This window comes from Sphaeramia orbicularis, chromosome 6, assembly GCF_902148855.1.
Source record: "Sphaeramia orbicularis chromosome 6, fSphaOr1.1, whole genome shotgun sequence".
Taxonomy (NCBI): Eukaryota; Metazoa; Chordata; class Actinopteri; order Kurtiformes; family Apogonidae; genus Sphaeramia; species Sphaeramia orbicularis.
In genome coordinates, this window is record NC_043962.1 from 56348597 (window position 1) to 56362093 (window position 13497).

General features: G+C 40.9%; 2 protein-coding genes and 1 long non-coding RNA gene across 7 annotated transcripts in view; 2 read left to right on the forward strand and 1 right to left on the reverse strand.

The window, feature by feature from the left end:
- alkbh3 (alkB homolog 3, alpha-ketoglutarate dependent dioxygenase) overlaps positions 1-13497 on the forward strand; it is a 60446-nt gene that overhangs the window by 40612 nt on the left and 6337 nt on the right. The window lies entirely within an intron of this gene.
- Positions 1-13497, reverse strand: part of LOC115420856 (uncharacterized) — a 23245-nt gene continuing 9748 nt past the window's right edge. The window contains exons 2-3 of the long non-coding RNA XR_003935610.1: positions 3144-3149; positions 1-11 (exon numbers count right to left, since the gene is read on the reverse strand). This is a non-coding gene — a long non-coding RNA (uncharacterized LOC115420856). The remainder of the gene's footprint in view (positions 12-3143; positions 3150-13497) is intronic.
- The window catches only part of c6h11orf96 (chromosome 6 C11orf96 homolog), a 14529-nt gene continuing 13567 nt past the window's right edge, over positions 12536-13497 (forward strand). For 3 of the 4 annotated variants that reach the window (XR_003935608.1, XR_003935609.1, XM_030136415.1), the window contains exon 1: positions 12536-13451. Coding sequence is in view for 2 of the 4 variants with exons in the window: in XM_030136415.1 (XP_029992275.1) it covers positions 13068-13445 (378 nt within the window). In the remaining 2 variants the exon portion in view is untranslated. Of the gene's footprint in view, positions 13473-13497 lie in introns of all 4 variants that reach the window. The other variant, XM_030136416.1, reaches the window with a different exon arrangement.

Genomic DNA, 13497 nt, shown 5'->3' on the forward strand with positions numbered 1-13497 from the left:
CTGTAAACAGACTCTGTGTTCCTGATGGGAATCCCTCCAGTTTCCCAGTCTGACTCTATTAATATCCAGTCAGTCCCTGTGGAGCTGGACTGAGGGGGAGGGGCTTCGGGATCCGGTCTAAAGTGTTTGTTTGTCCTCAGCAGATGCTCTGTTTTATTGAACTGTAAACAGCTGCTGCATGTGATCATTACACCTACTCAGACCTGGTCCTCCTCTTCCTCCTCTTCCTCCTCTTCCTCCTCTTCCTCCTCTTCCTCCCCCTCCTTCGTCGTTTGCGTCTTCGTTGGTTCTCTGACTTTTCTCCCCTTCATCTCAGTCCTGACATTTTAGTTGCCAGGGTAACGGTGGCGTCCCGTTGCTCAGGGTGCGGGGTGATGTTCAGGTCCAGGAATTTGGCCATTTTCCTGATGTTGTGAACCTGCAAAATGGGACTTACACCACCACCACCACCACCACCACCCCCGCTGCCTTTACAGTTCCTTGTCTTAACAGTTTCTGTGGACTTTAACTCCACATGTGTGTTTGTGCGTGTGATGTTTTCATCCATAGTTTCTCCCATCAATAAATGAACACTGACTCTGAAGGTTTGAACCTGCTGGACTTTCCCTGTCGGCCCAGTTTGACGCATCCACCGTCTTTGAACCACAGCTGAATATTAAACTCATCTGCATCAGAGGCAAAGTCATCATTTTATAAGCTCAGTTTGTTTCTACTTTAATTTCAGAAAAAAACTGAGATTCTAAAATGATGACTTTGCCTCTAATGCAGATGAGTTTAATATTCAGCTCTGGTGCAAAGACAGTGATGAGGATGAGGATTTGTCCTTGTGTTAAACCTTGTCTTTTTTTGTAGAAAAACAAGTCACTGACCGGTTTCAGCAGCTTTTGTGTCCACAGAACAGATGATCCAACTGGAGACAAAGTAGGGAACAGACTAAACGTTGGACTCCTGACCTTTGACCTCTGACACTCATGTCCACAAACACATTTCAACACATTTCAGATCAAAGTGCACACGTTACAGTGTGATGGTGGTGACCTCTGACCTGGAGGTTATTCTCATGTCTGAGGTGTCGTCTGAAACATGTGATGAAACCGGATCCGTGGTCCGGCCGGGGACGGGGTCCAGAGGAATCCTCTGAGCTCAGGCTTTGAAATGTGAGGAACACAACGCCTCCATTCAGCTCAACCACCTCACTGCTGGGACACGCGTTACCATTAACTGTCATACATGCATGAGGGACGGGATCATCAGGACATACTGAAACGTATGTAGAGGAGTTTATTTACACCACAAGTGTCAAACATACGGCCTGAGGGCCAAAACCAGCCCACCAAAGGGTCCGATCCGGCCCGTAGGATGAATTTATGAAATGCAAATGCTCAAGATATTAACAGTCAGTCACTTTACTCTAGGGGCCAAATAAAACCCCACTGTAAGGCAAGGCAGATTTATTTGTATAGAACTATTCACACACAGGGCAATTCACAGTGCTTTACTAAATGGAAAAGAGACAGATTAAAAACACACAATTATAATTGAAACATAATCAATAAAACAGAAATAATAATCAGTTAAAACAAAGTAAAAGGTCAGAGGTCAGATAGAACCCTTTCAGTTGTTCGATGCACAGTTAAACAGCTGTTTTCAGCCTGGACTCAAACACTATCACAGTTCAGGTCTGTGTGAAGACTGTTCCAGAGTTTAGCTGCACAGAACTGAAACACATAGAACTGAAACACATAGAACTGAAACACATAGAACTGAAACACACAGAACTGAAACACACAGAACTGAAACACATAGAACTGAAACACACAGAACTGAAACACACAGAACTGAAACACATAGAACTGAAACACACAGAACTGAAACACATAGAACTGAAACACACAGAACTGAAACACATAGAACTGAAACACAGCTTCACCTGTTTAGTCCTGACTCTGGGACCAGCAGAAGACCAGTCCATGAGGTTCTCAGACCAGTCCATGAGGTTCTCAGACCAGTCCATGAGGTTCTCAGGGTCCCAGATGGTTCATATGGGACCAACATGTCCCAGATGTACTTTGGTTCTAGACCATGGACAGACTTGTAGACCAGCAGAGCTGTTTTAAAGTCTATTCTCTGAGCCACAGGAAGCCAGTGCACAGATCTGAGCACAGGACTGATATGGTGGTCCTTCCTGGTTCTAGTCCAGACTCAAGCAGCAGCGTTCTGGACGGACTGCAGCTGTCTGACAGCTGGTTTAGAGTCCAGTCAGAAGGCCGTTCCAGTAGTCTAACCTGGTCCAGATAAAAGCATGGATAAGTCTGTCTAAGTCTGGTTTAGACAGGAAACCTGTGATTCTACCAGTGTTTTTGAGATGGTAAAAAGCTGATGATGAAATTGATTTAATGTGGCTGTTAAAGTTTAGGTCTGAGTCCACTATTACCCCTGGATTTCTAACCTGGTTTTTAGTTTCTAGAGGAACAGATTCCAGATGACTGATGACACTTTCTCTCTGGTTTTTTGGCCAAAGACAATGACTTCAGTCTGGTCTGAGTTTAGTTGGAGAAAGTTGTTTTGCATCCACACAGTGATCTGTTGGAGGGTCAGGGTTAGGGTTAGGGTTAGGGTTAGACTGATCTATTGGAGGCAGTCCCAGAGTGAGTCCACAGGCCCATGTTCACCTGCTGTCAGATAGATGTAAATCTGAGTGTCGTCTGCATAGTTATGGTAGGACACATTATTAATGTGTATTAACTGGCCCAGGGGCCACATGTAAAGACTGAACAAGAGGGGTCCCAGGATGGACCCCTGGGGGACCCCGCAGGTCACTGCCATTTGGTTTGACACACAGTTTCTGATTTGAACAAAATACTTCTTGTCCTCAAGGTAGGACTTGAACCATTTCAGGGCAGGACCACAGATGCCTCCCCAGTCCTCCAGCCTCTGTAACAGAATCACATGATCAACTTTATCAAATGCAGCACTCAGATCCAGCAGGACTCAGACTGTTACTGTACCTGGGTCTGTGTTCAGACAGATGTCATTGGTCACTTTGATCAGAGCAGTCTCAGTCTGTGATGGAACCTGAAACCTGACTGGAGATCATCAAAGCAGTTGTTCAATAGAAGAAAGTCAGACAGCTGTTGGTAAACAACTGTCTCAAGGACTGGACCTAAAAACGGCAGATTTGATCTGGGCCGATAGTTGTTCAGTACTGTGGCATCAAGACTACTCTTCTTTAGGAGAGGCCTAATGACAGCAGTTTTCAAGGCCCTGGGAAATGTTCCAGATTGTATTGAAATATGAACTAAGTGAGTGAGCTGGGCTAGCAAACTGCTCAGCACAGATTTTAGAAATCTAGTGGGCAACTCGTCGAGGCAACATGTGTCTGAACTCAGACTGGAGGTGGTCTATGGGACTGTTTTGTCAGTGACAGGTGTGAAATGTGTCAGCTGTAGGTGTGTGGAAGGCTGCAGTGGGAACGGTGTTGTGGAATTAACTGAGTGTTTAATGCCCTGAACCTTGTCATTAAACAATGTTCAAACTCTGTGCACTTCGATGTGGAAACTAGTTCTGAAGGCAGTGGAGCAGGAGGGTTTGTTAACCTATTTAACAGGACACCAGAGTTGTTACTGCACTTTGCCATCATTTCTGAAAAATGCCTCTTCCTTGTTCTACACAAACTCTGGTTGAACACACACAACTGTTCTTTGTACATCTCATAATGAACCTGAAGCTTAGACTTGCTTCATTTCCGTTCGGCTCTCCTGCACTCCTTCTGTGCCCTGACCCAGTCATCATTCCTCCACGGTGCCTTCTGCCTATTTCTAACCATTTTAACCTTAACAGGAGCAATGGTGTCCAGAACGTTTAGAACATAAGAAGAATATGAGTTCAACAGATCATCAACATTAGAACATGAGGCGTTTTCAAACCTAATCCTCTCCATAAACAGCGTGCCTGTGCTGTCATTAATGTGTCTGCTCTGAACAACTGCAGGTCCAGCCGTTGGTTTGGGAACTACTGACAGATCAAAGAAGACACAGAAATGACCAGATAAAGCAACATCAACCACACTGACATTTGAAATATTTACACCCTTAGTAATGAGTAGGTCCAGAGTGTGCCCTCTGCTGGGGTGGGGGTGGGGGGGCTCACTCACATGCTGAATTAAACCAAAGGTTTCTAGGACAGCACAGTTCTTTTGCATTTCTGTCACACACATTATCCACATGTACATTCAGATCACCTGGAATGATGATCCAGTCCAACTCTGCACACAGCTGAAAGCATCTCAGGAAAATCATCAATAAAACTTTGACAGTGTTGGGGAGGCCTGTATATGATGACAGAGTTTGGAAGGAGATACATTTAGCTCCATTTTGAAAGTGGATCAGATCAGTACAATACCATCATAATAACCTGCAAATAATGACTGCTCCAAATGTTTACTCTTTGTTTTAGAGTAAAAAAGTGAAGTTACATGAAAATGTGTAAATTTACAAACAAAACTGTCTAAAACTTTACGGATTGGACTGAAATTATTTTTGGGGAGTTACTAATATAAGAGATTAACTGGTCAAATTAAGAGCTTGATCAGAAAAGAAGTCCCACAAATGGGACGGCCTACACCTCATTATTGACAGTGTGTTTTTACCTCCACCAGGAGGTATTGTGATAACTTTGCTTTGTGTTTGTTTGTTTTTTTGTTTGCAACTTTACGGGAAAACTCTTCCACCCATCTTTCCCAAATCTTGCCCACAGATAGGCCTAGGCCTTGGGACCAACCCATTACATTTTGGTCCCAGTAGGCCAGAGTTCAAGGTCACAGCAAGGTCACAACATCTACAATTTTCCATCTGTCATCATTGAGCAATTTTCGAAAATTCATAAAAAATTCAAAATGACTCCAGTTCTCCTCCAGTTGGATCCACCTGTAGCTTAGAACAATCTCTTGTATCTGGAACTAAATTGTCCACATCCACTGTGGAATGTGGACTCTGTGGACATTTATATTTAACATTGAAAATCCCATTTACCACATATTTAAAATTAGAACTCAACTAATATTGATTGGAATTGAATATAATTTGACAGACACGACTGGTACTAAGCTGCAACTTTGTACCAAATATCGTTCCGCTCCATTTCTCTTCTGTTACGCTCTGTTGACTTTTGTTATTTTTTATGCACCATTTTCAAAAAATCATAAAAAGTGCACTTCATGAAATATCATGATGAAATTTGTTTTGTACACCCATAGACACATGTTCTATGACATAAGTTCCAGTTTTTGCTGTTCAACGAAAATTACAGAAGCAGGTACACAGGGAATTTGCGGGGGGGGGGGGGGGGGGGGGTTTCTCTTGCATTCAAATGCGAACTAATAACTTGAAAATGACACCGGTTACCATGTTTGACCGCAATTTGTCTGCTGTATGGAACAACATAGAAACTGTTGAATTTAAACAGAAATAGTGGGTCCACACATGCACACTGTTCAGGGTGCTTGGTGGAGGTTTGCGTTCTCTGAACACTTGTGTATGTTGTGGTTTAAAGCTTGATTTGGAAGGAGGTTGTGTGACATGAACTTTGAATAGAAGGTGTTTCTTACTCTACATTTTATGACTCGTTCGTCTGGTATCACCTTGGAAGTGTCTCCTTTCAGAGTGTGTTTATCTGGTTCTGCTCTGACCTGTTCATCACAGATAAATGGACTTTTACCCCATTTCTGCGGTCACTTTCACCTTCTTCCTCGTGGTGGTTTAAGGTGTAAAATACAAACTACAGGTCAACAACTCCAGCAGCACTTCTTGTGTAGAACACCTTTATTTCCCTCGAAATGTAGATGAATGTGTTTAGCTGATGGTATGAATCAGGGTCATCAGAAAACACAGATGTAGATGCATTCAAATAAATTATGAAACATGAGGGAAAAAAGACCAAGTAAACGAAAACAAAACACAAGGAAACAAGCAGTGCTGTAGGTCCACTCACTGATCGACCAGTAGGGATCTGTAAGACAAAGTGAAAGGTTCCAATATGGGCGGAGCTTGAGTTTGTGAAACAAGGAGAAGACGTGTGTGTGTGTGTGTGTGTGTGTGTGTAAATGTATTTAAAAACTCAAACTATAAATCATTATTGTTGTAGTATCTATATTATAAAAGGGAAGTGGACTCTGTGTGTGTGTGTGTGTGTGTGTGTGTGTGTGTGTGTGTGTGTTTGTCATACTTCTGTATTTCTGCTCTTTGAACAGACTAGTGAAAACAGTCGGTTAATAGGACTAATATTTTGTCAGATGTTAGTCATGTTGAATCCAGTAGTCTTACAGTCACGTTACTATGGCCATGGTGGGTGATGGAAGTGCAGTACCATGAAACGAAGTTAAAAACTGGAACGATCCATTCACTAACTTCAGTTCCTAGATATCAGTATTAACCCTTTCATGCATGAATTATGAAAAAAAGTATCTAGATTTTTTTTATTACCAAAATTAGGCAAAAGTTGAAATGCAATTTGAATTTTTAAAAAAATATGGTTTTATTAAGAAAATATTTAACCTCTTGAGACCGAGAAAAGTACATGTTTTGGCTTTTTTTTTTTTTTATTTAAATTATTGTCCATATTGGAAACATCATGATACAACCGTTTTCTCAGATCCTTTTTTTATGGAATGTCCTTTGTGGTGGACAGGGTTTTTTGTTTGTTTTTTTTTGTACAAAGTTGTGAAACTCTTGTCCACAAACATGGACAGTAAACCCATACCTGGGTTTAAGAAGGTTGACTTTAGGAGATCACAGAACAGCCCACATTCTAAAACTAACATGTTCCTTTTTTTCATTGTATTTCTTAGGGTCTATAGAGACTGCCCCATGTGATTTGGAGAAAATTGCCTTTATAACCGTTTAAGAAGTGAACTTAAACTATGTGTCCATAAATGTGGACATCATGCATGAAAGGGTTAATATATTAATTTCCCTGCCCCCAAAGTGGAGGAAAGGGGTATTGTTTGTTGGTTGGTTGGTTGGTTGGTTGTTTTGTTTGTTGGTTTGTTTGTTAACCCTCTAGCAGCAAAACTATTGGTTGAATTCATGCCAAATTGGGTTTATAGATTCCCAGTGACCCAGAATAGATGTGGTTACATTTTGGGAAAAGTAGGTCAAAGTTCAAATTTTTCATGTGGATTTTTTTAAATCTTTTTTTTCCCCCCATTTCCTTATAATGGGTGACATTCCACATGTCTATAAAAACGTAAATTTTGTTTCAATTTACTTCAGACTTGGCACATACATACAGGCAATTGACATGACATCAGCACATGTTTTCCCAAAAGTCACCTCTACCCACCATAAAAACTACCACATCTAGAACTCGTGGTTCCCCAGGGGTCAACGCACTAATGTGACATAAAACCATTAAATACAAAACAGGAGGTACTGCAGTTTTCTTAATAACAATATGAAATTTCATATCACGGTTATTGTGACATTATCATTATTATCGCGGTATTATTGAAATTGTGCTCAAAATGTTCAAAAAGTACTGATACACACACCAAAATAATTTAACCAAGTTGTATTTTGAAAAAAAACAAAAAACAAATAAAATAATTGGCACAATGGTCCCTTCTGTTGCAGAAACATTCCAATATTAACCCTTAGTGGTCTGAGTCTTTTTTGTCTGTTTTTCAGTCCTTTTGAATTTGCCTTTATATACTATATAAACAAATGTTTACTATACCCATGTTAGGGATCTGTTTTTTCAGCACAACTTCATTTCTATCATCTGTCTATTATTTTTTCACTTGAACCTACTATAAAAACACAAAAGGACAGAAAACACAAAAAAAATATAAAATCCGATTTGAAAAATGTATATAATTTATTGCATAAATAACACACAGATGCTTAACGAACCTTTTCACAGACTTTAAAAGGGAATATTGGTTCCAAATATTAGGTATAGAAAATTTAAATTGTAATAAATTAAAACTATACTCAAATATTTGACATAAAAGCAGATCTTTACATAGGGTTTTTTCCCTAAAAGTGCAGTAATCAAACACAGTTATCATGAGAATTACAATTTAAACGGTAATACTAACCGTCTGCAATTTTACTGCGGTTTATCGTTATACCGGTAATCGTTACATCCCTAGAATCCATATTTTAAATTAAAACTTGGTCATATTTTCAATTTACGGACGTAAATAAAATGGAGAAATCCAGGGAGGAAGAGGAGGTAAATTTTGACAGTGATTATTTAATAGCATCGTGCTAAAGTCAAAGCCAAACCAAATGGGAAAAACATTTCATCCTCAAAACGATTGGGACTCAGATAACGGTCTGTACGGTCTGTACTGGGTCACATGTGACTGGGCACACTCCAGCTCAGATAAGATGGTGTCCACTCAGTCCTGTTTATGTATCAGACCTGTTTATGCACGTTCCTGTCATATCTTTAATATCTTGTAACTGAAACACCTGGAGTTGAAACGGTGAACTTTTCAGTGATGCTGACGTGTGCTGATGAATGTCTTCACAGATTGGATGATGTGGTCTGTTGACTCGGACTTCATCCTACTGAGCATCTGGACTCAGACCCCCCCCCCCCCCATCCCACTTCAGCTGCTCTAAATGCCTTCAGTTTCATCCTGTTCTTAACCTGGCATGAAGTGAAACTGAAACTTAACACACTTTCAACGCCCGACTCCCGCTCCTATTAAACAGACGATGTGGATGTGGATCTGACCCAGTGGTTCCAACCCTTTTTAATCCTGACCCCATTTTAACATCACAAATTTCTGGTGACCCCAGACATTCAAAACTGAGACTTTTTTTTTTTTTTTTGCTAAAATTAATTTGTTTTTAATCATGTAATAGTTTACTACACTATGTTGCAAATAAACATTAATTTTAGAGGACATTTAGTCTATATAATGTATATTATTGTGGACAGAGGCAGTAAATCCAGGTGTAGATTACTGCACAAAGGGAGAATGTGATTTTCCTTGGTCAGGATCTGTCCAGTCAGTCCAGCTGTGATTTACAAGGAGGACAATTAATACTGAACAAACAAGAACTGAAACTATGAATTATGAAAGAGCTGCAGCCTCTGAAACTGACCACAGTGAACATTTGACACAGAAACAGAACCACAGTGAACATTTGACACAGAAACAGAACCACAGTGAACATTTGACACAGTGAACATGTGACACAGAAACAGAACCACAGTGAACATGTGACACAGAAACAGAACCACAGTGAACATTTGACACAGTGAACATGTGACACAGAAACAGAACCACAGTGAACATGTGACACAGAAACAGAACCACAGTGAACATGTGACACAGAAACAGAACCACAGTGAACATGTGACACAGAAACAGAACCACAGTGAACATTTGACACAGTGAACATGTGACACAGAAACAGAACCACAGTGAACATGTGACACAGAAACAGAACCACAGTGAACATGTGACACAGAAACAGAACCACAGTGAACATTTGACACAGAAACAGAACCACAGTGAACATTTGACACAGTGAACATGTGACACAGAAACAGAACCACAGTGAACATGTGACACAGAAACAGAACCACAGTGAACATTTGACACAGTGAACATGTGACACAGAAACAGAACCACAGTGAACATGTGACACAGAAACAGAACCACAGTGAACATGTGACACAGAAACAGAACCACAGTGAACATTTGACACAGTGAACATGTGACACAGAAACAGAACCACAGTGAACATGTGACACAGAAACAGAACCACAGTGAACATTTGACACAGTGAACATTTGACACAGAAACAGAACCACAGTGAACATTTGACACAGAAACAGAACCACAGTGCTGCAGTTTCAGCCTCAGAGTTTGTCTGTCATGTCTTTTATGGATTGGGATTGTCTCTCTCAACTCACCATATATTTTTATTAGTACTTTTTTTTTTTTTTGCTTTTTTTTTTTTTTTAATCAATTACTAGAAATTTCAGGCGACCACAAGGTTGAAAACCACTGCTATAGATCTGAAACTGCAGCATCTGAAACTGACCACAGTGAACATTTGACACAGAACCAGAACCACAGAGAACCAGAACCACAGAGAACCAGAACCACAGTGCTGCAGTTTCGCAGTATGTCATGTCTTTTATGTATTGGGATTGTCTCTCACCCACCATATATTTTTTATAAGTAAGTTTTATTTAAGTTTTGTTTTTATCAATTTCTACAAATTTCAGGCGACCCCATTTGAATTCCAGGTGACCCCACGTGGGGTCACGACGCCAAGGATAAAAAACACTGATCTAACCACTTCAGTCAGTTCCTCCTCCACAAAAGACGTCATTTACTCCAAATCCTTTCGGTTCTTACAATGAAATAAACCCAAACGTGTGCGAACTGTCTTCAAGGTCCTTCAACTAATGCTAATGTGTTGCTGGTGGGCGGGGCTAATAGTCTCAGTATTTGGCCTTTGTGCGTAAACCCCAAATGAAAGTAGAACCTCACAGAATGTTCACAGTTCTCCATTATGAGACCAGTGGGTGTGACTTTATTCTCTTAAATTATGATGTTTTTCCACCTGTTTTTAAATTACATTATTCTCATAATATTTCGACTTCATTCTCATAAAATTATGACTCATTTTGTATTTGACTTTATTCTCATAAAATTACGGGTTTGATCTCAATATTTTACGACTTCATTCTCATAGTGACAAATGTTTTTATTTTCGTATGTGGCCATAATACTCTGTCATACAGATTAAAGTCATTGTATTTTTTTTTTCCACCTGGTTTAAAAACCTTTTGTCTCTTTTGTTCCTGATGTTTTATTTATTTCAGTTAAAGAACATTTTTTTACAGTTCTATTTTTCGTTGTTTCATTAGTTTTCGTTAACGATAATAACCTTGGTTTAGACTTGAGACTTGCACATGTGTGACTTACTCTCATCTGTGTTTCATGGTCATCAGATATGACCCCTTTGGACGTTCAGAGGCTCCGTAGTTACCGTGGAAACACCGTCATCTTCTACAACATTGATTCACCAGTAAAACCCATGGAGTTGGATCAGTGAGAGTGGATGGACACACTGGGTTTATGTTCAGTTAATGTTATATTTTACTGAAAAGTCACTATTTCTTCAGTTTTCTGTGTTTTTGATAAAATAACCCCCGACTTTAATTTAAGCTTCAGTGAACATCTACATGATCAGTGAATTCAATCACAGAAAATACCAGATTTAAAAATGCAAAACACAGAGCATAATACTTGAATAAATGGTGGTAAGTCACTTAAGAAAAGTTAAATATGAAGAAAATTCTATTTTGGAATTGACACAAAAGTAGCAGTGGGTCTTTGGGTTAATGGTAGTGTTGTTTTTATGTTTTTATGCTTGTAAATGGATACTGTATGTCTGTTTGGAATGGGAGGACCCCAGGAAGAATGGGGATCCCAATAAATAAATGAATAAATAAATAAGTAAGATTTCTTATCTCTCAGTCCATTTGTATCAGATCTAAGTTTAATGTGAGCGCTGTCTTCCACTCATCTTGTGTTTGTGGATTGGAGGCAGATCCCAGTGGAAGTCCAGATCAGCAGGAGGCGGTTTCTATTGACTTACTGGAACAACTGTTTGACTGGAGGTCGACTTAATTCCCTGCAGACGTGTAAACAGTTCATGTGTCGTAACTTTCCACTTCTGCTTATCCGTGCTGTGCTCATGTTTATATATTTACAGTGTGAACAGAGGGAATGCAGCCGGCAGCCATGTTTCCTCTGGAGGAAACACCAGGAAAACTGACACACTCTGTTTGCTTAGTTAGTATCTGCATTATTACCTCCGCCAGGAGGTACTGTGATCGCTTTCTTTGCTTTGTGTGTTTGTTAGTTTGTGTGTTTGTTTGTTAGCAGGATAACTCAAAAAGTTGTGGACTGATTTTCATGAAATTTTCAGGAAATGTTGATACTGGCACAAGGAAGAAATGATTCAATTTTGGTGGTGATCTGGGGGACAGATCTGTCTTAGTGAAGGTCTGCGCTCTCCTTGTTTAGACTTTGATTTTATTCTAAATAACTTGACCTGAGGTGTGTTGAACGTCTGTCTGTAAAGCGTTAGTGTAGAGTTTATGAAGCATTTCAGGTGCATCAGGTTTTGTTGATTATTGAGTTTGAGTGTTTCTAAAACCTTAGTTTTATTGTTTAAAAGCTTTAATTTAGCATTTTTTAACTGTTAGTTAAGTATTTATAAAGCCTGAGTTTAGTATACTGTATATAAAACATTAGTTAAATCTTTTAAAGCTTGGTTTAGCATTTATAAAACAATTATTTTAGCATTTATTAAGTCTAATTTCAGGTTTCTTTTAAAGGGTTACGTGTTTATGATGGTAATTACACCCTTAAGCTTTACTGTTTATGTGGTGTTTATTGTGGGTTAATTTAGCATTTATAATGTTTTAGTCAAGCATTTATAAAGCATTATTTAAGCATCAATGAAGTCTTAGTTAAGTATTTGTAAATAGTTTATTGTTTCTAATGTTGTTCTCTCAGTGTTTCTGTCCCTGAACGCCTCTCGGTGCGTCTGTCCCTGAACGCCTCTCGGTGCGTCTGTCCCTGAACGCCTCTCAGTGTGTCTGTCCCTGAACGCCTCTCGGTGTGTCCTGTCCGTCCTCTAAGCGGCCCTCCGTCTGTAAATGTGTGGCGGTCAGTCCGCTCTGTCTCAGCTCATGTCCTCATGTTTATTTCTGGTCTGTGACTGTGAGTGGCTGAGTGCAGAGGAGGCCGGATCAGCAGACGGGGGTGGAGGGAGGGTCTGGACCAGGACTATAAAAGCCTCCACTGTCAGAGGACACAGACAGATGCAGAATGAACCAGGACCGGACCCTCTGAACACTGAGCCCGTCTGCTCTGGAGGCTGTGATCACAGCTTTTGGACTTTGGGGAAACTCCTTCTTCTTCTTCTTCTTCTTCAGATTCCACAAACATCAGCGAAGGGAAGCTTGCCTCTGGTTCTTCTTTTTCCTTTGGCTTCTGCGTTTTGGCTGGTGTTTGCGTCCCCATGGCGGCCGTTCGTCAGATGGTGGTGGAGCCCTCGGGGTTCCACGTCCTGCCGGCCCACCTCATGGCCTCTGCCATGGAGGAGTTCCCCCAGCAGCTGCCCGTCCCCAAAGCCCCGTCCAGGGGGAAGAGCCGCTCCAGACGGCCCCGCGACGCCCGCTTCAAAACGCAGCCGGTGACGTTCGCCGAGATCGCGGAGGTGGAGGAGGAGGGCTCGTCTCCGCTGGAGGAGGAACGGGCCCGCCGCTCCTTCCTCCAGTCTTTGGAGAACCTGAGGAGGAGCACCCAGACCCTGCACTGCTCTGCACCCCCCACCCAGCACACCTCCACCTCCACGCAGACCGCCATGGACTCCAGCGACTCAGACTCTGCACAGTAACCGGGAGGCAGACGGGGAAACCGGACTGAACTGAACTGAACTGAACTGAACC